Here is a 27,300-nt window from a genome sequence, read left to right as displayed (position 1 = left end):
ATATGAAATGACGCATACAGACCAACGGAACTAATTTGTTTATATTTATATATTAATCTTAAACAAGGAGAACACAATGTTATATTATTTCGCAATTCTTAAACACCCTCAAAGTAAAGTTGTTCATAAATTGAAAAAATAAATTATTCCAACAATCGAACTATACTGAATAATTATTCTACATATAAAATTATTTTTAATGCTCTCTAATTGGCTAACCTGGCCTCTACTATATTAAAACTTTTAAGTCCTATAGATCAGACAAATCTTTTCCTTTCTTAACTGAGGCGAAAAAGTACTAAAAATCTTAAAAAATGGATGTGCTGTGACAAGTAAAATTAGTTTTCTTATATAAATAAATAGCATACAAATATTCTTTTTATTGGAAACAAATATTTTGGTATAATAGGCCTCGAATATAAATATACAGTGATTGCAAATACAATGTCAACTTTTTCAAATATTAAATTAATAGTTTAAAATCCAGTATTACATTTCTGTTCTTTGCCAAAATGTATTTTCGTAGGGCCTATCTCGTTTTAAACTATATTTTGTTGTGTATGGGAAATCTTATTAAAATTTAGTAAAATAAACAAGATCGAGATTTAAATCACATTTAAACTAGATTTCGGCCAATATTTGCTTTTTAAAATTAAGATACAACATTTTTAATTACAAAAAATAAAAAAAATCACAAGGCTTAAAACAAACTTAAAGTTAACACTAACTATAGCTTTCAATATTGAAACTTTTTAGTGAAATATGTCATATTATACTAAGTTGTAGTTAAAATAAACAACATTTATTTTAGTTAAATTTTTAAATAAAAATGTTTAAAGTTTAATTATAGTTAATTGAGCCTGAGTCGGACTTATAAAATATTATGTTTTTATATCCAATTGGAAATTAAATCCCATAAAATTTTAATAAAAACTAATGTTTTTGAAAACTGAAATTAGGAAATATAGATTTTGTAACTCACTGTATATCTATTTCAAAAGCCAATTTAAATAACATCCATATATTTGCCATCGGATAAATGTTATTGAAGATATTTAAGTGAGTTCGGGAGCTCAATGCGTTCCAAATTTGTAAGGTAGAGTGAATGAAAAATTCCTTAAAAAACAATCAAATATAATAATCTCGCTGAAGCTGACATGTTTCTTTAAATAAATAATAAATACCTATTTATAAATCTCAGAAATTCTATATTTCATTACAATTTAACCAATGGAATTATATTAGTAATTCCATTTCAAATTTATTGAGTCTTTAGTTTAAATATATTAATTCCATTTGTTCCTAAGAACTGTAACAATAAATCTGGCATCTCTTTTGGTAAATAACAATGAAAGAGAAATGTCGAAAAATCAAAAAGACGTTTTGTAAAGTTGTGTGAGATCGTGTGTGTGTGTTCATATTTTCTACATTTTTGTAAATTATTTTTTTATACAAGTTTTTCTTTTTAATTTTTTTTTATTTAATTTACACAAAAAATATACAACATTTTGTAAAACAAAAACAAGAGAAATCAAATTATCACTTAGTGCCTCAGAAATTACTTTAAAAAAACGAAATCTTAACGAAAATTGTTAATGATTTAAAAAGAAAAACAAAGAAAGCAAAGAAAAAACACAGCCGAGAGTGAAAAATTTATTAGAAAAATGTCGAAAAATAAATTTCATACATTACCAAATGCAGCAGATACAAATATCGTGGAAGTGAAATCAAAGGTAAAACGTTAAGCAACCATAATTGGCCATAAACTATGTGTGTACAAAGTAATTGAATGGAAAAACTGAAAGAAAAGTGTTTTACGTTTTTAAAACTTCAACTCACAAAACCCTTTACAAGTTTGTATGGAAAAATTTTGAAATTTTTCACGGGAACTTGTAAGCAACAAACCCAAAATAGAGTTTGCTGTATGATTCATGTTTTGTATGCTGTTTGTTGACTCTCCTCCTCCTCCTCATCGTCGTCGTCGTTGACGGTCTGTATATAGTTAGTAAAGCCAGTCATTCCATTTCAAGTTCGCTTGAACAATACTCGAGCGAACTGTATCCATGATGCATTCATTGTATCGTAATTAATGTGTGAAGAATGCAAATCAATCAAGCGCTGCAATGAGCAGTGCAGCTGTTTTGTTACTTGTCTAGCCTATTGCGTACTTAAACAAACAAATAACAATTAAAAAAATGGGTGGATCATGGTCGTGTTAGAATAATTAGTTAGAAATTACTGTACGTTTTCCTATAGTTTGGGTTTTAGTACCATAATTTTGGTTATTATCGCTGTTTGTTTCTGCCAACATAATTCGATTTTTGTTGTTTTCTTGAGATTGTCACTTGAATTCATAATTTAATTTGAAATTTGTGTGTGTGTCAGTCATATTTCATAATTTATACCTGTTGATTCATTGACAAACTGTTGAAAAGGGGGTGGCTGGTTGATTCTTTAATAAATTAATATTCAAATAAGATGAGAATGCATCACTATAGTTATTTTAATTGATATATTTATTTAATATGAAATTTTTTTTATAAAAAAACAAAACTCAATAAAATTAAAATAAATCTTTTTGTTCTCCAATTAGTTTGATGCTGAATTTCGACGATTTGGTCTGAAACGTACCGAAGAACCACCAAGTTTTGAAAACTTTAGTGCTCTTGTCCGACAATTGCACGGTCTCGTCAATTTACAATACCTAATACGTTACATTGATCCACGCGATCATGAGCTACTGCCCATCAACAACGATGACAATTTTGGACGTGCCCTCAAGACAGCCCAGCCCATATTGCGCATTATTGTACAGCGTGAGGAGGACATCGAATATGGTCTGGCCAGACCACAGCGCAGTAATTTCAATATAATCAGTATGTTGGGCCAAACGCCCGGTAAACCGAGAGCACCACCGATATCAATGCCACAAGATTTTCGTCAAGTTTCGGCTATCATTGATGTGGACATTGTGCCGGAAACACATAGACGTGTGCGTTTGCTGAAACATGGTAGTGATAAACCGTTGGGTTTCTATATACGTGATGGGACATCGGTGCGTGTTACGCCCAGCGGTCTGGAAAAACAACCGGGTATATTTATATCACGTCTAGTGCCGGGTGGTTTGGCGGAGAGTACTGGTTTGTTGGCCGTAAATGATGAGGTTATTGAAGTGAATGGTATTGAGGTGGCAGGAAAAACATTAGATCAGGTGGGTTTGTTTAAATATTAATTTTTTTATTTATAGCGAAAATAACTCTACTTCGTAATTTTTCATTGAAAGCAAAAAAAAAGCTGAAATTGTGATTTACAGCTCAAATTTTGCAAGTCTAAAGAATTTATGTTGTTTATAAAAAATAATTACAAAATATAAAATTAAACAAACTGAAATGAAAAGTACTTTTCTACTACCTTTTTAAAATTTGGAGTTTGATATCATTTTATAAAATAAATAAAAACTATACATTTTTTATAAAGAGAAGTGTATAAAACTTACCTAAAATATACTTTTTAAAAAGGTAGTAAATCTACTACTATTTTTAAAAAGCCATTTTACCTAGTTTTTTCTATGCTAATTAATCGAATTAATTTGTTAAATCTTAAGAAATAAGAAAATAAAATGATTTATTGTTTTTTAAGATTTTTTAGACAATTTTTTTTTAAAAAAGTTTAAATTTACTACTTTTTAAAAAAACATAAATTTTGGTAGACATTTTTCTAATAAATCACAACTATAAATTTCTTTCTTTATTTGGAAAAATAACTTACCTAAAATATACTTTTTAAAAAGGTGGTAAATCTACTACTATTTTTAAAAAGCCATTTTACCTAGTTTTTTGGATGCTAATTAATCGAATTAATTTGTTAAATCTTAAGAAATAAGAAAATAAAATGATTTATTGTTTTTTTTTAGTGTTTTTAGACAAATTTTTTTTTAAAAAATTTTAAATTTACTACGTTTTAAAAAAAAACATAAATTTTGGTAGACATTTTTCTAATAAATCACAACTATAAATTGTGTTATTTGGAAAAATAAAAAATATACCTTTTAAAAATGTTGTAAATCTACTAGTATTTTCGAAAAGCTATATTTACCAGATTTTGTCTGCTATTAACTGTTAAATTAAAAATTATTGTAATTTAATGTTGTTTAAATTTACTACTTTTTTAGAATTGTATATTTGTTATTACAAAGAGTTATTATTTAATTTAATTTAAAAAAAAAACATAATTATTAACATTTTTGAACAATCACTTTTCTACTACCTTTTTAAACAACAAGAATTTTCTTAGACATTTTTAAAAGAAATCACAACAATATGAGTTTTAGAAAAGTGTATTAAAAATACCTAAATTATTCTTTTTAAAAAGTAGTAAATCTATTACTATTCTTAAGGCTACCATTTAATGAAAATAATTTGTTTTGTCATAAATAATACAACGACTTGTAGCTTTTGAATATAATAATACTTTTTAACAAATACATACATTTAAAATTATTTCGAACACAATCAATTTCATTATAAAACTAAACTAAACTTAAAGTCAATATTAAGTCCTAAATAGCTTAAAAATACATAATTCCATTGTTCTAAAATTCGAACTTAAATGTAATATCATAAAAATAAGGACAATTTTATGTAAGAATAACATTTTCATAATTTGTGGGTATGTTTTTCAGTAAGTTCGAAAATTCGAAATTTGAAAATTTAACCGAAAATCAATATTATAGCCATTTATCATAAAAAATGGAACAGTTGATGCAATGTTCGAAAATCCGAAATTAATTTCGATTTTTTCGAAATAAAACCAAAATTCAATTTTCTGCCTAATTCTCAAGAAATACAATAGAATTACATTTTCGTAAAATTCGAAATTTTAAAATTTACCCGAAAATCATTAATAAAACCTGTTTATCATTACGAACTAAAAATCTGATTTGAAATGAACATTTTTGCAAGTTCGAAAATTCGAAATTAATTTCGAATTTTCAAAATCTATAAAAAAATCAATTTTGAAGGCTAAGAATTTTCAGAATGAAATTGATTTTTAATTTTTTTAGTTTAAACAAATTCTTGTTGTGCTGCAAACAAAAAAAGTGGTATTTTATGACAAACCAATAAACATAGTTTAAAAAGTCTTATTAGTTTATAACTTTTTTGTTTAAAACCCAACAAAAATTTGTTTAAACTAAAAAAATATTTTAGGACATTATGACAATACGACCTAATGGCAGACCGTTTGAATCCTCCAATAGTAACTGTAGTAAAATTGTTGGAGTTTACAAAACCATAAATACAAAATGGGATTTACTATGCTATTGCAAATTTACCAGACTAAAGAATTTGGCTCTTTGTAGCAAAAAATTGCTACTCTTGCAAATTTAACACAACACAAAGTGATTTCCGCTACATTGATATATTTTTGTTTGGAAATTTTCTTTTTGAAATTAAAAGCTAATAATTTTAATTTAATTTTTCAGGTTACCGACATGATGGTGGCCAACAGCTCAAATCTTATTATCACCTTCAAACCGGCCAATCAACGTACCTTAACCTCTCCGCGTCGTGGTTCCTTTTCACGTACTAGTCAATTGTCTAGTGGCTCGCATCACACTAATCACACCAACACATCCGATGAATTGGAACAGGATGATCAAGACGAGATTGTAGACTTAACCGGCGTAACATTAGATGATAATACCGGCAGCGGAGGCGGCGGCAGCAGTGCCAACGGTGATGGTGTCTTACATCTTTGAGTCACAACATGTAATTGTAATGTTTACCCATTATTTTTTTATTCTTTCTTTACATATTTTTCTTTCTCTAATTTGATTTGTTCAAAATTATTATGTGGTTCCCCAATTGTCTGTCTGTTTCAAAAGTTCTCGAAACATTGATTTTTTAGTTAGACTTTCAGTTTTCTCTTAATAAGTTTGTTTAATAAAAAAAAAGTAACACATATCTATCGATATTTGATTGCAGCAAAAGTGTTTTTTACTTTTGTGTTTGTAAAATGCATGAAAAAATAAGAAAATCATTTAGTGTAGGAAAGGAATTTGAAAGAAAAATTAAGGGAAGTTTTTGAATAGAAGGGATTTTTTATAGATTTGATGGATTCTTGCTGTTAGAATTATTATAATGTAAATAATTTTTAAAAATCCTCTAACTTGACTTTATTCCATACATGTTTAAGCAAGAGAGACAATGTTCAAAATATAAACAAAAACTTCCCTAAATTTTTTCTTAAACAAACTCTTGTTCCTTTAAAGTCAATTCAAATTTCATAATTTTGTTTTCATTATTTATTTTGTAATTCTTCAGCCCAAATTAACTATTTAATAACTGTCCTTAAAAACAAACAAACTTTTTACACAATCGGTATTTGTTGTATTAGTAATTTACAAGTATTCTTTTATTTTAACAAAAACATTATCATTATTATTATTATTATTTTATCATATTAGTAGTTTTAAAAATGCTTTAAAAAATATGTTATTTACAAATAATTTTTGGTTACTTAATTTTTTTCTCTACTAAGCCTGCCTATTTCTGAACGTCCTTGTTTTTAAGAAAAAAAATTCCCTCCAACAAAAAATCAAACACAACAACAACACCTACACCTCTTTATTGTATTTTATACTTTTATTAAATTTTTTTTGTTTTATTTAACATTCCATTTTAACATCAATTAATTATAACATATTGATATAAAAACAATTATTACTTACACACACAAAAGAACACATTTTTTTGTTTTAACACTTAAAGTAATTTTAAGTTATAAAACATTTTCTAAGAAAAACTAAAAAAACATATTGTTTTAAAAACAATTTATGAAAAACAAAAAACACCTACATACTTACATACTTAAAAAAAGCCTTTTTATAAACTCTTATCTGAATATAAAAATACATAGTAGTTCCAAAACGTAAACGTATAGGAATTGAAAATTAGCAAAGAGATGTGTTAGATACACTCTAAAAAAGAAAATAAAAACACCACTAGCAAAAACAAAAGCCTTAAAGATTTTTAATATTTAAGTAATCATGCATATTAAAATCTATAAATCTAGTTACTAACTGCAAAACAAACACATTCACTATACTTAAAATATTGCACAATTTTTAATTTTATTTAAATTGAATTTTCTTCATATGCTTGCTGACTTGATGAGAACTTGACTTCCTCATACATTTAGCTTCAATCGTCATTATTAGTAGCAACCTGCTTGATTTGTGCCACTGATGTTTTTATGCAAGAATTTAGGGCCACAGAAATTTGAAACTTGTAGTCCTGCAACGTTTTGTCAAATGTCAGCAGGACAATATCGTAGGTACTGAGTACTAAAATGTAGCAGCAAAGGGAAACCTCTCAAGAATGATACTGGAGATCTAGAAACAAGCTAGAGATTATAACACCATCTCTATTGCCATAAGCAATCTCCTACTAAGAATCCGCAAATTGTAGTATCCGATTGTGTCTCACATATCCAAAATACAAATATGTCTTCAGATTGCCCAACAGTCACAGAAATACGTAATGCAATAAATGTTTTAGCGTTATAAATCTTCAGGCTTGAATAATATCTTTTCTGAATTACTTTTAGCTTATACCACCAGCAACGCTCACTTTGGTCATCATGTCAAAGTCTTAGAATTCGTGTGGAGCTGTTAGTTGAGTGGAACTCATCCCTGTATCTCGTCTTAGAATTCGTGTGGAGCAGTTAGTTTAGTGGAAGTCATCCCTGTATCTCGCTTTCCTAGATTTTGAAAAAGCTTTTGATACCTTGAACTACTCCGCAATTTGGAACTCACTGGAGTGCAACCTCATCAAAAATCTTGGCGAATCCTGTATGAAAAACAACTGAGCAACAAAATCGCTGTCTACCATCGCCATTGCTTTTCAATTACGTCCTCGACTTAGTGATGAAAAATGCTATAAATCAAGCGAAATCAGCAACTCGATGACGTGATTACTTTCTGCTACTTCGACATCATTATTAGTATTATTTCAGCAGATTTCAGATTCATTGCGATTTGTTGCTAAAATTTTTATTTAGAAATTTCTGTATTTACAGATTTTTTCGATACAAGAAATAGAAAATCATTTGATTAACAATAAATTCGGTTACCACAACTAAATAAAATTATGGATATAATCGAATCATTCGATTGGCAACAAATCACAATGAATCTGTGCTAAAATAATGCTGTAGATACAGAAATTTCTAAATAAATAATTATGCTCCTCCAATGTGATCACCTTCGTTGAAAAATGCCGACTTAAGTCTATTGGAAGTACTTCCACGTAATGAACAACAAATCATGTTGTCAAAACAGGTCACCCCGGCATGTATCAGAAGATCATCCTAGCATCAATATTATAAAGCTGGAGCCTCCCACAAGGAGAACATACAAAGTCATGTGCAGGATCCATTGGATCGCAATTCGTATACTGCAGCTTTGAAACACATTCATAGAGACGCCATCAATACCGTATACCGCATGAATGGCAATACAGGATACCGCAAATGAGGTCGGGATGGAGCAACGGCTCGATAGTTACTGGTACCGCTTAGACCGTATTATCCCAAATGAATGGCTAGCATGTGGTCAGGGTTCCCATAATAGCCCCTTCATATTCATGGAAGCGAAAAATTATGATGGAATTATCCAAACTAAGATTACAATGGAACGAGATCTAACATCGAGCGGAAGATCGTATTTATTAACATCCTGCGGACATTTGACAAAAAGTGTAAGAAACTTAGAGTGTCACCAGATAGTTCTGTTGCAAATGGTAGCTCGATCTGGAAATTGCCAGCAGGGTTTATTTGCAATAGGGCTCAGACAGGCTGCGAGTTGTACATTTCAGGGTCTCTGATAATACTGATATGTCGTACGATTGTGACTAAATATATGAGAAAGTCTTAAGGTCACTAATAAATTTAAAAATTTTAAAAGTATTCAAAAATTGTTCATAAATCTGGTAAATTTTTTTTAAAAAATTCTAATAAAATAAATAAAGTAGATGCAATTTTATTAGCTTTGTTCGTTCTTGCTATTTTTTTTTTTTACTATTTTTACTTGGTTTGGAAATTTTCAATACAACAAGTAAACAAAATATTGGAAAATAGTAAAACTAACAGTTAAATGAACCGACTGTTGAACTCCATTTTTCAAATTCATAAAAAAATTCAAACAAAGATTTCCAATAATAATAAAATTTAAAATTGTGTATTCATAAACCCTAAATAAAACGAAAAACTTAAACAATAACAATAAATCATATTAAATATGTTTAAAAAACACTAATTTCTAATTAAATATCACAAAACAAATAATTTGTAATAAGTCCGTCTCTTTTTTGTCTTAATTATGTTAAACTATTTACAAGCAATTAATTAATTAATGAATTAATTTATAATTGTTTTATAAACTACATTCCTAAAACAAATGTAAATCATTTGATTATTTTACTATATATGTATGTTTAAAATGTGTTGTATTTTCTTGTTTATTTTATTTCCACTTTAAAAATATACATTTATGTATTTATATTTATTGTTTTATTTTATATATGTATGTTTTTTTCATATTTACAATGCATTCTTTGTATTTGTATTTTAGTTTATTATTAATAATAATAATTAAAAATAGCATTCCCATAAACAAAAGAAAATCTATAGATTTATTTTCAAAACATTTTCCATAACCTTAGTATCAAATCAATTTCATTTCATCTAAAACATCAAAATTACATTTTAAAATAAAATAAAAGAGTAAAATAAGCATGTGTCTTATAGTTCTATAAGAATAAAAAAACAAAAACAAAATAATGAAATAAAACAAATACAAACAATTTAAATAAAACTTTAAAGTATTTTTTTTATTTTTAATATGCAAGTTTTTAATTTGTTGTGTTATTTTGAATTAAAGGTAAAACATTTGAATTTTTAGACTTTAAAGTACATACCATAGATAAATATACATAGATCGACTGTCAAAGACATAGAGAATAGACATAGAGCGGAAACTCTCCTGTCAAAGACCTAACTCAGTTGTCAGAAACCTAAGTTGTGAGAATGTATTAGTAAAAAAAAACAACACTCGCTGTGTGATTATTTTGAGTAATTTTTTTGTTTGAGTGTTTTCCTAGTTTCCGCTCTATGTTTCTCTATGGTTAAAGACCTAACTCAGTTGTAAAAAACCTAAGTGGTGAGAATGTATTAGTAAAAAATCTATGTGCAAAAAAACAACACTCGAATGTGTGCCTTTTTTGAGAATTGTTTTTGTTTCAGGTTTTTCTAGTTTCCGCTCTATGTATATTTCTCTATGGTACATACGTTGAATTGATAATTACTTTCATAAATAACCTGAAACCAAAAAGAGTTTCTTATTTTCTATTTAAATTAATAAACAATTGGAATTTTCTCCTCCCTGCTGTGTTGTTTACCTGCGTAGTTCACAGAGAAAATTTACCTCAAATTCGATTGTAGTCTTTATAGGTTCATCTCCATATAGTTCTAATAGTTGTTAATCCGAATTTTTGAACATACAAACGAAAACCTGGATTAGCACAAAAAATGTGGAATGGAAGTTTGAATAGCGAAATACTCTGAGTGTTTTCTGAAACTAATGTCGGTGCTAGTTTTCGCAATTTTTACACAACCCAAAAAACTCAATGCGTATGACGTTAGATTTTTTGATTGAACTATTTCTAAATTTGTTTAAATACTATTAATTCTCTTGGAGTGTCATCGGCTTCGACATCAAACTGCTTGTGTCTCCACCGATGCATGTCAGGAATAACCTTTGAGAATACGTGGATAACATACAGAGGTATGTGCAGGATTCATTGGATAAAAATTTGTATGCAGCAGCTGTGAACAATATTCCTAGAGACTCCATCAATACCACGGTCGCAGCATGAACGTCATACCTGGAGGTCCACCATCGTCCATAGCACACACAGTATAAAACCTGCGGAACCCCAGATTTGAAAATTGTTTAGTTTTACAATATTGAAGCATAAAGAGCACAATTAACCCTTATCCTGTACTTCAAAAATAAAACTGATTATGTTTTTTACACTCATGGCATGTAAAACGCGTTTCGAAATGATTCTTACAAATAAAGTTATTGCAGCCCGAATATTTGTTTTAAAGCATTAAAAACATTTTGATAAATTTTGACCCATGAGTACAGGATAAGGGTTAAGAGTATTTTTCTTAATTTGTCAGTCTATATTTAAGGTATTTCTTTTTTATGCACATAAACGCCAAACTCAAACCAAGACTGGATCAGTCAAAAAAGGAGAATGTTCAGTTAGTTTAGTAAAGAAGCCGTAAACAAGATACACTTCCACTCGGAGACTCGTGGATCCATTGTGAATCCCTTCAAATACAAATATGAAAAACGATTTAATATGTTTCTAGAGACTAAACACAAAAGCAGAACTATTATACCATTAAGCCACCATATTCTTCGTTGCCTTGCAGACCCCAACATCTTCTAATACATCGTGTAAATCTCGACCACTTAATTCGGTAGCGTTAGCGTAATCATACAAATGATTTCCATAATACTACTTCTGTCCAGGTTCAGCCTGGTACCTACTATGTTTAGTCTGGCAATTGAGATACAGTCCAATCTACCCTGCTCCAATCTACTTCTGCACTATTGGTTAGTCCGAGTTAAAATGTCCTCCAATACAATCCTGTAGTAGTGGCCCTTAAATTCGTACAGTCCAATATATCGCATTCGTGATCGAGTAAAATTTACCTTAAGTTTGATATTTGAAATTATGACAATCAATATCAGCAAGAAATCTAGTAAATTTTATTACTACAAGGTGGCACAAAAGTAAACTTCCGATGTTTTTTGGCTGTAATTAATTTGATTATTGGTGAAATAAATATTCAGCAATATTCCGCGTTCTGGAGCAGTGGAGCGTAACATTGTTTATTAACGTGTATTTCGCATGTGTTTACTACACAAATGTCAAAACAGAACTGACATTAGGGGCCAATCGCAAAATTTATAGCATTTTCTGATAGGAGGATTACTTTTGCGCCACCTTGTATTTCGCTATCTGCCTTGCAAGCTCGTCCGCAATGTCGTTGCTCTCAATATCACAATGTCCTTATATCCAGATTGTTCCATCAATCTGTCTAGGGCCCGCTTACAGTCATGTACTAGCTTGGATTTGACCCTGTGATTCTACAGAGCCTTAAAAGCCAGCTGACTATAAACGTAGAAAGTCACCTTGTTACTCCTAGTGATATTTTCCAACACGATATCTATAGCATTCAATTCCGCCTAGATGGCATTAAATACATCCGGAAGTCTACTATATAGACTCCATGGCCAATGACCTTATCCATTTTCGATACGTCAATAAGTACTGTGTAACCAGTAACCTGCTAACGTTATCATGTAGTCTGAAAGATCTGAATCAGTGCTAACCAAATTCTTATAAGATCTTCGTAAGGTCTGTTTCTCCTGATCAATGTAGTACAGACTCATACAATCTGAGTGAATCTTTCATTCCCATTGGAGACTTCTCAATGGATAGTAATTGTAGAATGATGTCCATTGAGAAGTCTCCAATGGGAATAAAAGATTCTCTCAGATTGTATGAGCCTGTACTATCTGTAGATGCAATTTGCCACTTTTTATCACAATCTCTAATTTTTAACTATGAAATTTCTGTTGAAGTAGAAGGTGTTTAGTCCCATTTAATACCCATTACCATAAATATGGGGATATATTGATTTCTTCATTCCGTTTATAACACATCGAAATATTGGTCGTATAAATTATAAACTTCTAAGACGATCTTGCTATGTCCATCCGTCTATCTGTTGAAGGTACAATAGAACCTAAAAGGAAGGACATGGGGTAATGAAATGTTCCCCAAATATTCTCTGTTGATCAGAAATGTTTGGTATTTAAAAATGTCCATCGTCATTTAAAAACAAAAGGTTTTGGATCAATATATATGAAAAGCTTTGTTCGAACTTACCACTATACATCATAGAGGTCCCGTTTGTTGGAGGAAAAATAAAAAGTCGATGTTCCCAAATAAAATGAAAGTTTAGTTTGATTGCGGAGACCATTTCTCAAAATGTTTGTCCCGACGTCAGTATTTGGTGAGCTGAATCAAAGGATAAAAAGGTATTTTTCTCATATTTCTCACAAAGGAAACATGAATTTTGGTATCCTTTCAATATAAGTTCAAAAATATTCAAACTTGTAATTTTTCGCAAAAAATTTAAGTATTTTATATTTCGATATAGAATTATTTATAGTGATTAGTTTAAATAAATACGTTATAACTCTCATATAAATTCATCAAAGCGGATTATTTCATGTTCCATCTATCTATCTATCTATCTATATATATAAAAATGGATGTTTGTATGTGGGTATGTGTGTATGTGTGTATGTATGTTCCGAATGAACTCAAAAACGGCTCCACCAATTTTGATGAAATTTTCAGGGAATCTTCAGAATAGCCTGTCGGGTAACACTGTAAAGTCAGATTTTTGATTTTCGGTCTGTGGGCGGAGGGGCGTGGCATTATCAAATTTTTACATTATACCGCTAATACCATCTATATATATAAAAAACTTCTGGACCGATTTTGATGAAATTTTCAGGGAATCTTCAGAAGAACCCAGCGGGTAACACTGTAAAGTCAGATTTTTGATATTCGGTCTGTGGGCGGAGAGGTGTGTACAAATCTAATTTTTACATTATACCGTTAATGCCATCTATCTATATATATAAAAATGGATGTTTGTATGTGGGTATGTGTGTATGTATGTTCCGAATGAACTCAAAAACGGCTCCACCGATTTTGATGAAATTTTCAGGGAATCTTCAGAATAGCCTGTCGGGTAACACTGTAAAGTCAGATTTTTGATTTTCGGTCTGTGGGCGGAGGGGCGTGGCATTATCAAATTTTTACATTATACCGCTAATACCATCTATATATATAAAAAACTTCTGGACCGATTTTGATGAAATTTTCAGGGAATCTTCAGAAGAACCCAGCGGGTAACACTGTAAAGTCAGATTTTTGATATTCGGTCTGTGGGCGGAGAGGTGTGTACAAATCTAATTTTTACATTATACCGTTAATGCCATCTATATATATAACAAGTAAGAGTGCTATATTCGGCTGTGCCGAATCTTATATACCCTTCACCAAATTATACTTCAAAATTTTAAATATTTTTAGGTAACAAAATTTAATTTTTTTCCAGTTGTTTTTTGAATTTTTTGAAAAAAAAATTTTTCGATTGTTATTTTAAATTTAATTATTTTTTTTTTTTAAATTTAAATTTTTTTTTTTTAAATTTTAAAATTTTTTTTTTTTTAATTTTAAAAATTTTTTTTTTTAAATTTTAAATTTTTTTTTTGTTTTTTCAATTTTTTTTTTTTTTTAAAAAAATTCGGGTTCAAAATTTTTTTTCCCGATTTTGACCCATTGTAGGTCCAACTTACTATGGTCTTATATACGTCGTTGCAAATGTCTTTGAAATATCTATCATTAGATATCCATATTGTCTATATTAATGTCTTAGTAATCCAGATATAGGTAAAAAGTAGGTCAAAAATAGAGGTTGTCTTGGTTTTTTCCTCATATCTCAGCCATTTGTGGACCGATTTTGCTGATTTTAAATAGCAAAATTCTCGAAAGCATGTCTGACCGAATTATTGAAGATTTGGATCCCGAAGATATCTGGGGTCTTCAGAAAACTGATTTCAACAGACAGACAGACAGACAGACGGACAGACAGACAGACAGACAGACAGACAGACGGACATGGCTTAATCGACTCCGCTATCTATAAGGATCCAGAATATATATACTTTATAGGGTCGGAAATGAAAAATGTAGAAATTACAAACGGAATGACAAACTTATATATACCCTTCTCACGAAGCTGAAGGGTATAAAAATGGATGTTTGTATGTGGGTATGTGTGTATGTATGTTCCGAATGAACTCAAAAACGGCTCCACCGATTTTGATGAAATTTTCAGGGAATCTTCAGAATAGCCTGTCGGGTAACACTGTAAAGTCAGATTTTTGATTTTCGGTCTGTGGGCGGAGGGGCGTGGCATTATCAAATTTTTACATTATACCGCTAATACCATCTATATATATAAAAAACTTCTGGACCGATTTTGATGAAATTTTCAGGGAATCTTCAGAAGAACCCAGCGGGTAACACTGTAAAGTCAGATTTTTGATATTCGGTCTGTGGGCGGAGAGGTGTGTACAAATCTAATTTTTACATTATACCGTTAATGCCATTATATATAAAAACAGATGTGTGTATGTATGTTCCATATGGACTCAACGGCTGGACCGATTTTGATAAAATTTTCACGGAATCTTCAGAAAAGCATAGCGGGTAACACTGTAACACATAAATACTTTTTTTATTTCCAACGTTCAAACAATGACAATTTTCATTTTGTTGCTTAACATCATTCTAAAAATTAATGATTTGGTGTAAAAGAAAAAAAGGAAAACATTCCAACACATGTCCGGTACTATAGAAGTTCTTTTATATTATCAATCGATGATAAACAATTTTGTTTACTCTTGCAAATTAGGTGCATGATTAAAAAATTTCCATATGAAATCTATTAAAAAAATAATATTTTGAATAACTCTCCGCATATCACTTTTAATAAAAAATAACGGTTTTATTCAAATAAAATTTGTTTTCGAAAGGGCATATACGTCTAGAGTCGCAGAAACGGGAAATGATGTCGGCTTCATGCCCACCTTTAAAGTTCAAGGCCAAATGTACCACAGATTTGGATCATTGCTCACGCTTCCCAATGACTATACGAAAAATTCCAATTGATCCCTCCACAAATAAGATTTCATTTCCGGACTTCTGCCAAATGCAAATGAATATTCAAGACGTTGTCAACAAAGTATTCCCAAGTCTTACAACGAACTACAACAATTCGGATTGTCTGTGGGAACATGCAATTTTGGCACCAACAAATAATGATGTTAACAAGATCAATAAGCAAATACAATTGAAACTGCCTAGCAAAACAATAAAATACAAATAGATTGACACAGTAATGAACGAAGAACAAACCGTCGATTATCCTACTGAATTTTTGAATTCATTGAATCACCGACTTTGTCCGAAACTGTATATTAAATTCGAGATGCAATATAAAAGAGATGTTTTCTAAGGGCCAGCAACGCGGACCGGGTTCAGCTAGTATTCAATATAGTTCGAATTTTATTTGAATTTTTTTAAACCTCTTCAAGGTCTTGAAGTTTCTCGAATCTTAATAAATTAGCGCAATGATACCTATCAAGAAGTAAGGTTTCTGACATAACAGATTTAGATAAGTATCGTTAAAATATTGTATAAGATCTGTTTTATTGGTCTATCAATTTTATGTTGTAATGAAATTTTCTTTCCAGATAATCGCAATTTTCAACTTTTAACATCTTACTATTAAATTTGTGGTCGATTGGTTAGTACCAATTTTTAAAGAAACATTTCGGTATAATTAATTCCGCTATGTTGCCGTTAACCTCTCTTATCACAGTCATGAGAGAAATAAACTACACTCAAGAAAATAGTTCTCTCCCTTTCAATAATAAACGGACTTTCATTCCTTTGTAATGAAGAATGTAATGTGTTGTCATTATCACAAATAACTACCAATATACCTTTGCATTTCCAAGCATTCGTTGTACAAAAAATACAAATTAATTTGACATTAAAATTTTCTTATTTATCACAATAACACTATACTCTAACAAGTGTAATCGTTTTTCTACATGTCATTTAGTCAAGCCTATTTTATGTTAATGAATGAAGTGTGTTTTTTTTTCTCCACCATACTATTTGGCTTTAATCAAAATCCCCAGATCTATGAACATTTTAACAAGTAGCTGGACAAGAAACTATTAATTAAAGATAATTTGTAGCTAAAAATATCAATGAAAAACAATCTCAATTTTAGGCACTTTCAAACATTAGTAAATCTATGGAGATTTAAAAGCGTGAAATTTCTTTTTTAATGCCATTTCAATAAAGCGTTCATTTGGAAGTGTTTAAAAAAGGTTTTAACAATTTTATATGCAGCAGCTAAAGAGACTTTAGTGGAATATTTTCAGAAAACCAGCCTAAATGGCTTTGGCCTGTTGTACTCTATAAGAAGACGCAAGTATCAAAGGTGGGAAATTTAAAATGAATCAATTGAATTGTGTAATATAATTATGTTTGGATTATTTTAGATTGTTTTGGTTTACGTTCATTGTAATGGGTGTTACATTTGCCACTTATGTTTGTAGCACCACCTTGATATCATTTCTTAAAGATCCTACTGTTACCGCTTTGAATACCCAAAAATATACCGTGTTTAATGTGCCATTTCCCTCGGTGGCTGTGTGCAGTAACAACAAGTTCAGCCGTGAAGCTATTCTAAATTATGCTCTGGATATGTAAGTATTCTGAAAAGGATTATATACAAAATGGACGGAGATTTTCAAAAACGGACAGCCAATTTAATGCTTCAGACCTTTCGTTAGCATTATGTTCGGTTCGATTGCCCAACAATCGTTTCCAGAGTTTACTTGTCCAAATCGACTGAACAAGCTATGGCATAATTCCTAAAGTAACTCTTCCAGAATTGCTTTCCCAGTAATTTTTCAACATCCAGAATTTTTGCGGTTTGCGCTGATGTTGACACGGAAGACAAATATCACCCTGGCCAGACATGAAACTGTAATATTCCATCATGACAACACTCCGCCACATTTCGTAATACCTGGTAAAAACTATTTAGAATGAAGTGGTTGGGACCAGACCAGACCGCTTTATAGACCAGACCATGCACCGTCCGTCTACTATTTAATTCGATCGATGCAGAACCTGGCTCTGGGATACGCTTCACTTCAGAACAGAGCCCTTCCATCTAGGACCTATCGTGTCTAGTGACAGACAAACGGAAGGACATAGCTAGATCGTCTTAGAATTTCATAAGGACCTAGAATATATATACTTTTGTGGGTCTACGACCAATATTTGGATGTGTGACAAACGGAATGACAAAATGGCAAAAAACACAATATTTTTATAGGCTGTTCCCGGTCAGGACCCAAACTTCGATACTAAACGTCTAAGACTGTCTCTACAATTTAGGTTTCATCTTATTCTAAAACGATTATTACTATATCTTTCTTCCTTTAGCACTTTACGCAGTCCAGATTTTAATCCCCCTGAATATTGGCAGCATAAACTCAAACAGTTAGCGGGTCTACTCAATACCGATTCCACAGATTTTGATGAAGCCCTGAAGCTACACAATAATTTGGAAAGTGTATTTGGTGAAGCATTCAATACACGTAAAATACTTAAAATGTTGGCACCAAAATGTGAAGATTTAATAGTAAAATGTTTTTGGGCTGGAGAAGTTATCGACTGCCAAGAGCAGTTCCAGCTAATGTCGTTTGTCGATGGAAACTGTTGTGTGTTTAATTATCAGTATAAGAAGTAAGTCGTACAAGTATTACCAACATACAAATTTCAACTATTTTCTTTAATAATACAGCCACCCAGATTCCTTATACTATCCCAATTCAATTGGTGCCGAAATGGGTTTGACTGTTCTATTGAATTCCACCACTTCCGATTATTTTTATGCCGAAGAGAGTACAATTGGTTTTAATGTTAAGCTATTCGGTTCCCAACGTATACCGGATATTTCCATGGGAGAAATGGAAGAATTTCATGTTTGTCCGGGCGAAGATGTTGATGTTAAACTAAGTTTGGTTTCCCAAAGCACAGTGAAAGATGCCCGTGTTCATAGTGTGCTCAAGCGTGGCTGTTACTTTCCCTATGAACACAAAGAAGCGGCTTTTGACAAATCGGAATGTTTGTTGAAGTGTAAAATTCGCAGTATAGAATCATTGTGCAATTGTATACCGTTTTATGCTTCCAATAGTGATATAGAGTCTAAAAAAGTTGATGAGATCAGGGAACAGTGTACCCTAGCTAATTCGGAATGTTTGGAACGTTATAGAGGTAAGTAAAGGATTTTTATTTTCTGTGATTATTCCACTGAGAGTTTGGTTTGTGTTTTAGTTACCTGGCAAACTTATTATCCTGTGAATGCCGATATTAATTCTCATTTAAAGGAAATGCTTGCGGATTCTTTAACGTGTCCCGATTGTTTGCCTTTGTGTAACTACAACCGATATTTTTATCGCAAAGTAGTTAATAGATTAAGGCATACTTTTAAGCAGAACGTTAATAGGAAATATCTGTAAGTTTAAGTTAATCTTAGTTAAACTCGAAATTAGTTTAAATTCCCATTTACTTAATATAAAATTTGTATCATCTTTCGCTTATTTAACAGAGGCCCCATATCAAACCTACCTCGGGAGTTGAGTCTGGTTAAAATATTTTATACTTCTGAGAGCGCCATTAGATACCAAAAGAATGTTCTTTACAATTGGTATCAAATTTTATGTAAGTTGGTTGGTGATTGTTGGTAGGAGATTTATTATTTATTTTCTCTCCTTCATTTTGCAGCCAATATTGGTGGAGTAATTGGCATTTGTATGGGATGTTCCATTATAAGTGGCATTGAAATAATTTACTTTGGCTGCTATCGTTTGGTGGAAAAGTATTTGAAATTAAAGAGAAATAGAAAATAAATAAATATTTAAATGCAAGAAACCATTTTAATAAATGTTGGAATAGTTTTGGTGAATTTGGCAAAATTACGAAACTAGACAATCAGTTTTAGTGATTAATCTGTTTCAACATTTGAGCGAATTATAATTAAGGGATTTATGATCTTATATATCCTCGCACATCTTTAACAAACGTACAACGGTAGAAGAATTTACGACAAATTTTACAAATAAATAGCAAAATAATAAATAAAATTAATTGCTCTCTAATAGAATATTGTTGAATAAATGAAGCTCCTTATATATGGGTGCTAGATCGGCCCTACGAAGACTTGATCGCGTTTAGTTATGTTCGAAAATTCGGGTGGAATTGTAGTTTTAGATCCTTCACTAGTCCAAGTCCCAGCGGATGTTTTCATTTCTTATTAAATGTGGTCCAAAGAATTTTAGATTGGGCTCTCCGTATAAGATCAATACTGGCATTTTGAATGGCCACTGATTAACCAATGAAGGCTGCAAGCATTCAAGTCTCTTGGTTTCTACATGACGACAACAGGTAAGTCATCTATCTAAGTGATTACCAAGATATGTTGTAAACTCTACAACAAACTTGAATTTTTAGTTTTACAAAGATCGTTTAGAAGTTCGATATTAATCTATTAAGGATTTTCCAAATTTACCTAGTCTTCCTTCCAGCAATTTCAATTTCGTTAAGGACATCCAAAATTGACTAAACAACATTGCCAGATTAATCCATCCAATTAATCCATGTTTGATCATTAGTTGCACTCGCATGCACTGAAAATTGCGCAAACAATAATGCTAGTTTTATACCGTTTTATTTGAAGATGCCAAATCCAGCATCAAGCGCTAGTCAAATGATTTATGTATGTATATGAAATCATTACAGGTGAATAATCAACATCCAACATCAATCGCACTGAATACAAAGTAAGCCAAAGCCAATGCATCGTTCTACCTTCTACGTCAAACATCCAACCCTATCAATTCTTGTGCAGATGACAGAAACATTTGCCATTCATATTCATTCAGTTATAGACCAAGCTTGTCGGAGATTGGGGAAATGAGGCAAAACATGAATGGTTTCCTTAGTCGGAAGCTTGTGACAATTTCTGAATGGCGTCGTGCGAAAAGGGTCGCTTGTGGATTGTGGAAATCTTGATGTTCTGGGCATGATAATACAATGTGATGTCCGATGGTCTAAACACACTTTTCAAGTGTCGAAAAGAGCATTCAAGTGTCTAGGTTTCTGAAACGGCGTAGGAATCCATCTCCATCTGATCTCGTTGTTTCAAAGGTTTCAAAGTCTATTTTGAAGCTTCACGACCGCGTACATGAGATGGCGAAGGTTATTACTGATGACAGTAGGTTATCCAACTCTATTGATTCGCTGAAGCACCGACGCAAAGTGGTTGGCGTTTCACTGTTATATTTGTACTACAATGGAATGTGTTCTGATGAAATTCGAGAACTTGTTCCTGATACCCGAAGATTTTTATGTAATGCCCGTTTTTAATCAAGAACACATCCCTTTTTGATCGATTGACTGTCCGTATGTAGAACAAACTTCCCGCTTAAGTCTTTCCTGTCATTTCCAATGTAGGAAAGTTCAAATGTCTACTCCTCCATCCCATAACCTATTTTTCTAGTTCCAACGCAATGCTTTTCATGAATAGGGGCCATTCCCTGAGTTCTGGTCCAAGAGAAAAAAAACTCTTGAATATGATCCCAAATATATATAGCAATCGACTAAAAAGGCGTTTATCAAGTGGACTTTATGAGCCCATCAATTCCATTCTAAAGCAATAATTCATCGGAAATATTGAAGTTATTTGAGAAACCTTGTATGTTCAAGAGTACATCCCCATACCTACAGTCATTGAGGAAGTACACGCCAAAAACAGATCGTGCTTCACTCACAACAAATGCTCACAGATCTGCTGAAAGAATTGGCGTTTAAACACTCAAAACTAATTATGGTTTCTTCAAGCTTTAGGTTATTAGTTCTTTTTACTCCAAAATATCAGATAATAAATTGGGAGATAAACGAAAGTTCGGTATTTACAGAACCCAATTTAATATCAATCGTAGTCCAAAAGATTTCTGTAAAATCGTTACATTATATAGCAATCGACCGTGTGATCTTTGAAAGAATTGACTTTTAAACACTGAAAACGAATTATGGTTTCTTCAGTCTTTGGACCTATTAAATAGTAATATTTATTCCAAAATATCAGAAAATAAATTGGAAAATACATTTTGTTTGATAACTGAATAATAAATGGATGCTTTTAAATGTCATGAATCATAATCCAGCGATTTAATTGGCGAAAAATGTGATAGAATTTTATTTCACTGAAATAAATTGCAACTAATGGCGTGATAATGTTTATACAAAAATGGATCTCTTTTTGTGTTCTTTTATGAAAAATATCTAAATGCCTTAAATATAAATACGATCATCTCGTACATTTTAATGAGCTGTCAATTTGTTGGTTCGGAACTATTTCGTTCGGTGTGCAAAAACCTTAACAAATTGGCTCCAAAGCAGGCTAAATTGTATTGATCTTAATGAAGAGTATTATTAAAAGAAATGTAAGCATTTTCAATAACAAAGATTTTATCAAAACATAAGAAGTAACATTCGTATAGCTCTAATTTTAGGGTTTATTCAAAGTTTTTTTATTTACATACATATACTTTTGTCCTTTTTCAATTATTTTGCAGATTTGTTTTTTTTTTGTTCTCCTATTTTAATTTAAATAAATATGATCAAGTCATTAGTTAATATTCGGCCGAATAAACTGCTTAGCCAAGACCGCAACCATATTTAAAACCTCAACCATCTTAACAAGAAACCAGTATTGAGAATGAGAAAAATTAGTTTGAATTCAAAAGTTTAAAGCAAGTCTCAAGAGAAGAATGGTAACACACAAAAAAGTAAATGTGCAAGCAAGCAGCTTAAAAATTGTTTTTTTTTTTGTATTTTTGGTAACAACAACTTCTTGGCAAACTTAACAAAACGTTACTATTCAGTTCATTACGGACTTGGCTTAGAGACGCACGTTGTTAACGCTTGAAATAAAAACTCGAAAGAAAAAAAAAAACATAAAATTAAACGGAACATAAACGTAATAAAAAATATACACATAAAAATAAAACCGCATTTTAATAAAAACACCAAATAATACAATAATAAAAAGTGGCAAAATAATACAAGTTGTACTCGTTCGTTTGCTGCTCGTATTGGCTTTCGAAAAAGAGAGCAAGACTTTAAGAAAGAGTCTGGGCTTAAATAAGAGTCAAGCTAGTGATTGTGATTTTTTCGTCTTATTGTTGTTGTGGTAGCAGTTGTTGTAGTGAGTGAGTGACGTTAGTAGTAAAATAAATTGTTTTGTTTGTTGTTTTTTTGTGTTGTGATTGAATGCAGGCAGGCAGCAGCAGCAGTGAATGAAATGCTGTTGACATTTTGGTTGGCATAAAGTATTGTTGTTGTTGTCGTCAAACTACGTAAATACAATTTGAAACGTTAATACAAAATGATAGTAGAGTTTTTGCACAAGCCATGAAATAGTAGTGATTTAAAAGAAGCAACAAAAAAACAGCTAAAAAAAAAGAAAAGCAAAGTGTAATGTGAGACATAAATTGTGGTGACCATAAACACAATTCCATTTCTATACAAAAGAAAATACCTAAATAGAATTGTTAAGAAAACAACAAAAAACATTGAGCGTCACCAGTAATGGCCATATGCTGGATTAAAATAGAAAAAAAGTAATTTTTATAGTAATAAAAAGATTATGTACAAAATAATGATAAAAAAAAGTAAACCAAATCAACATCTAACATCTCTTACTCTAACATGTAAACAGAAGCTTAAACAACAAACTTTAATAGTAACAGAAAAGCAACAACACTGCACATTAGCAGACACACGGAAAAACAAAACAATTAAAAAAACAACAACCAACAACAACAGCAACAAATTAAGAAAACTAGTGCAATAGTAGTAGTAGTAGTAACAGTGCAGGCAGTGTAATGCATGCGTGTCTTCTTCTTGTAAAATTTTTGTTTTGGTTTTTTACTTCTCTTTTTCTGTTGTTTTTTTGTAGAGTATTTTCATAAGAAAGTTTAATTCGTTGTGTTTAAGTGTGAGTGCCTTAAAACAGAGAATTTAAAGAGTCGTTTCATTTAAGAAAAAGAGTATGGAAGACAATTATTTGTTGTATTTAAAAGATTTTAAATAAAAAGACAGTGTATCAAAGTGTTGCTTAAATTTATTTTTAAATAAACGTGATTAAATTTGATTGTTATACACACGTATTGTTCTCTCAACAAAATATTTTAGTTTTATTATTGAAAGAAATTATTAAATGAAATGCCAAAATATGTAAACTGTTTAAATAATTAACATATTATACAAATTTATTTACATACCTATTATATTTCATTGATTAATAGCTTTTATAGAGATATCAATGCAAAAATGGAAATTAAATTGAATAAAAAAAACTAAATTTCATTTATAATTTGTCATAAACAATTCATGACTACGTTTAATAATTTTGAACACCTTGATCGAAGATTGTTGTATTTAGTAAGATTTGGCATGAGCTTGCTTGATAATATAAACAATTTTAGTATTTCCGAAAATATTAAAATTTGTACGAGATTAAAATTGTTCAATAATTTATTAGGATTTTTAAAATTAATTTAAAATATACGTATTTTGTACTTAAATTAATCCGTAGCGAAATAATGAATTTTCAAAATAATGATTACAATGTCCAATAGCATTTTTGGAACAGAATATCGAAACTATAATTCTGAAAGGTCATATTGAGTAAATCATTTTTGTAGAATAAATTTATAGTCCAGCTGGTCTGAGTTTTTTTACCCACTGTCAAAGTTTTAATTTTTAAATCAATGGGAGCTTTATACTAAATGAAAAACATTTTGTAAGTTAATGTCTGAGAGAATTCTTATTGTTAGATTTATATTGTAGAATTGTATGGGGATAATTGTTGTGGAAGATCTTAACCCTCTAGCTCCTCTCTTTGGGGGTCGATTTGACCCTTTTTTCGAGAAAATCAAAAAAGTCTTTTCAAAAAGGACATTTAAGGATTCAAATATTCTATAAAAATTGTTGCCTGGATGGTGTATGTTTTGAACGCGGCTTTTGTATATGGGCAAGTCCCAGAAACAGTCTACCAACAAAAAAATGTTTAAATGAATCAAACTTGGAATTCTTACTTGTAATATTAGACTTGATATGTATATTATATTTTATATATAAACAAAATGTATTTTGATGGTCATTCATACAAAAATGATTATCAAATCCAACACTAGGTCAGATATCTTAATTTTATACAAACAAATTAAATTTTTTGTGTTTTTATAATTACTGAAATGTTAACAAGATGTTCGATTGACAGCTATATTTTTGACCATTCAATTTAAATACAAATGAATTTTGAGTAATTTCACTTTGAATGGAATTTTTCGCAACTTCTCACGGAAAAGGAGATAATTTTCTAGCATCTGGATAATTTGTAACGAGCGTCACGTAACGTGCGTAAGAAAATGTTCTCGGCTTTTTATGAAAACGGCAAATGATTGTTCATGCAAATAAGTTATATTAGAATTCTCTTTCATTCATCTTTCTTTTAGGAATAAGATTTTGTGTGCTTTATGCCAAATTCGCTAAAATTACGAATAAACACTTCAACTTTTAAAGTTACTTCCACTTTTTGTAACATGCGTCACAAAATTTTGCGATCAATTATTTCGCAAGAAATGGCAATTAAAAGGAAATGTCTTATGCCATTTGGAATTACACTTAAATCTCACTATAGCGTATAGTATACGTTGGAGGTATCTTATTTGAAAAACCAAAAACTTTTCATATTTAAATATGAAAACGTGTACGAATGAAACGTTCGTCATGCAGGATTAGCCTATATGTGATTTGGAAGGGTACATATCTGTTATTTATTCTTACTTAATTATTGAACATTATAGAGTAAATATCAATGTTTTTTTTTGCTTGCGAATTTTGTGCCAACAAGGCGTCATATGAGTGAAGTTTTGCTTTATTTCTTTAAAGTGCCGCTGAAAAACACCGATTGATCATCGAAGCTTATGGTGAATGTGTTTCATCGATTCAGAAGTGGTGATTTTGACACGGAAGACAAAGATCGTTCAGGACAGCCAAAACAGTTTGAAGACCAATAATTGGATGTATTACTCCATTAAGATTGTTGACAAACTCAACAAGAGATTGCAAAATTATTGAGAGCTACTCAATCAGCAATTTAAAAACGTTTGCAAACAGCAGGATTCATCCAAAATCAGGAAAATTGGGTACGAACTGAAGCTGTGAGACCTTGAAAGACGATTTTGTATGTCTGAAATGGTGCTTGCGATGAAAAATGGATTCATTACGAATCTTACTTGTTTTTTTTATAAAAATGGATGTTCTCTTCGGGCAGCGTTCACGCGCTTCGCTCATTTTACGCGATGAGACTAATTTCTGGATAAATGGGTACGTTAAGAAAATAAATTGTCGAATTAGGGACGATACCAATCAATATGAGATCCAAGAGCGTCCAATGCATCTCGGAAAAGTCACTGTTTGGTGAGTTTAATTTTAATCGAATAAAAAAATTAGGAAGTTTTATTCGATTAAAATTAAACTCGAATAATTGACAAACCTAGTTTAATAAGAGAAGTTTCTCACATACAATATAGAAACGAACTACAGATAAATATTTTATACAATACTAGCTATCCCGGCAAACGTTGTTCTGAAATAGCTCATACAAAGTTTGAAGACTCCTATAATAGTACTCCAGATATGCAATAATAAATTTTTATTTCGTATGGGAGGTGCCACGCCCATTTTACCTATATAGGTCAATTGTGAATCTAAACCATCCAGGGACCCACTCAAGCACACACAACAAATTTCATCGAAATTAAGTTAAGTAGGAGTTCAGTTACTAACACACGTACAGAAGAATTATATACACACAGTGGTGGTCAAAACATATGCAACTGGCAACAGATTTTTACAAAAGTTGTTTAAACTACTTTTAAAGGTAAACAAAAATATTCATTTGCTTATAATATTTCTTTATTAATGCTTTAAAAATAAGAATTTGAAATTTAATTCATAATTTTTTGCATTGAAAAGAAAAAAAATTAAAAAAACTACGTATGGGTTGATATTTCAATGGCCAAAACATATGCAACTAATTGCTTCTAAAACATTTATGTCTATAAAACTTAATATTTGGTGGCAAATCCTATATTTTCAATGACGACCTTACATCGACAAGGCAGTGAAGCTATCATATTGGCAATAAAATTTGCAGGAATAGCGTTCCAAGCATCTACCAATCCTTGAAACATAATATCTGAATTAGTGCAATTTTCGGGGTCGATTCTTTGATTAACGATTTCCCAAAAGTTCTCAATGGGATTTAAATCCGGTAATTGTGGTGGCCATTCCATTACTGAAACTCTTTCTTGTGCTAACCTCGATTTAACAACATGTGAAGAGTGCTTGGGGT

General features: G+C 30.8%; 3 protein-coding genes across 4 annotated transcripts in view; all 3 read left to right on the top strand.

Moving 5' to 3' along the window:
- The first annotated feature begins 1,390 nt into the window (after positions 1–1,390).
- Positions 1,391–9,881, top strand: par-6 (partitioning defective protein 6). 2 transcript variants are annotated; one of them, XR_010576428.1, is made up of 4 exons: positions 1,391–1,733; positions 2,594–3,211; positions 5,483–7,538; positions 7,609–9,881. XR_010576428.1 is itself a non-coding variant. In XM_065508584.1 (3 exons), the coding sequence occupies exons 1-3, from the start codon at positions 1,665–1,667 to the stop codon at positions 5,756–5,758; spliced, it is 963 nt and encodes a 320-aa protein (XP_065364656.1). In that variant the 5' UTR covers positions 1,391–1,664; the 3' UTR covers positions 5,759–9,881. The 2 variants fall into 2 exon arrangements, 1 of the variants encoding a protein (XP_065364656.1); XM_065508584.1 differs by having other exon boundaries at positions 5,483–9,881.
- ppk27 (pickpocket 27) lies at positions 7,505–19,723 on the top strand. The gene is made up of 9 exons (XM_065507491.1): positions 7,505–7,538; positions 7,609–7,671; positions 17,100–17,238; positions 17,300–17,506; positions 18,255–18,557; positions 18,616–19,088; positions 19,149–19,329; positions 19,423–19,535; positions 19,599–19,723. The coding sequence occupies exons 1-9, from the start codon at positions 7,505–7,507 to the stop codon at positions 19,721–19,723; spliced, it is 1,638 nt and encodes a 545-aa protein (XP_065363563.1).
- A 3,048-nt stretch (positions 19,724–22,771) lies between these two features.
- The window catches only part of LOC135958180 (uncharacterized), an 85,538-nt gene continuing 81,009 nt past the window's right edge, over positions 22,772–27,300 (top strand). Inside the window, exon 1 of the mRNA XM_065509057.1 lies at positions 22,772–23,086. The gene's annotated coding sequence lies outside the window, so the exon portion shown is untranslated. The remainder of the gene's footprint in view (positions 23,087–27,300) is intronic.

Source organism: Calliphora vicina, chromosome 4 (assembly GCF_958450345.1).
Source record: "Calliphora vicina chromosome 4, idCalVici1.1, whole genome shotgun sequence".
Classification (NCBI taxonomy): domain Eukaryota; kingdom Metazoa; phylum Arthropoda; class Insecta; order Diptera; family Calliphoridae; genus Calliphora; species Calliphora vicina.
This window is presented reverse-complemented; position numbering and strand designations above follow the sequence as displayed.

Coding starts and splice junctions, on each gene's coding strand:
- par-6 (XM_065508584.1), top strand. CDS start 1,665: ATGTCGAAAAATAAATTTCATACATTACCAAATGCAGCAGATACAAAT. Junction 1,734..2,593: donor TCGTGGAAGTGAAATCAAAG/GTAAAACGTTAA, acceptor TTCTCCAATTAG/TTTGATGCTGAATTTCGACG. Junction 3,212..5,482: donor CAGGAAAAACATTAGATCAG/GTGGGTTTGTTT, acceptor TTAATTTTTCAG/GTTACCGACATGATGGTGGC.
- ppk27 (XM_065507491.1), top strand. CDS start 7,505: ATGTCTTCAGATTGCCCAACAGTCACAGAAATAC. Junction 7,539..7,608: donor CCCAACAGTCACAGAAATAC/GTAATGCAATAA, acceptor AATTACTTTTAG/CTTATACCACCAGCAACGCT. Junction 19,536..19,598: donor CAATTGGTATCAAATTTTAT/GTAAGTTGGTTG, acceptor TTCATTTTGCAG/CCAATATTGGTGGAGTAATT.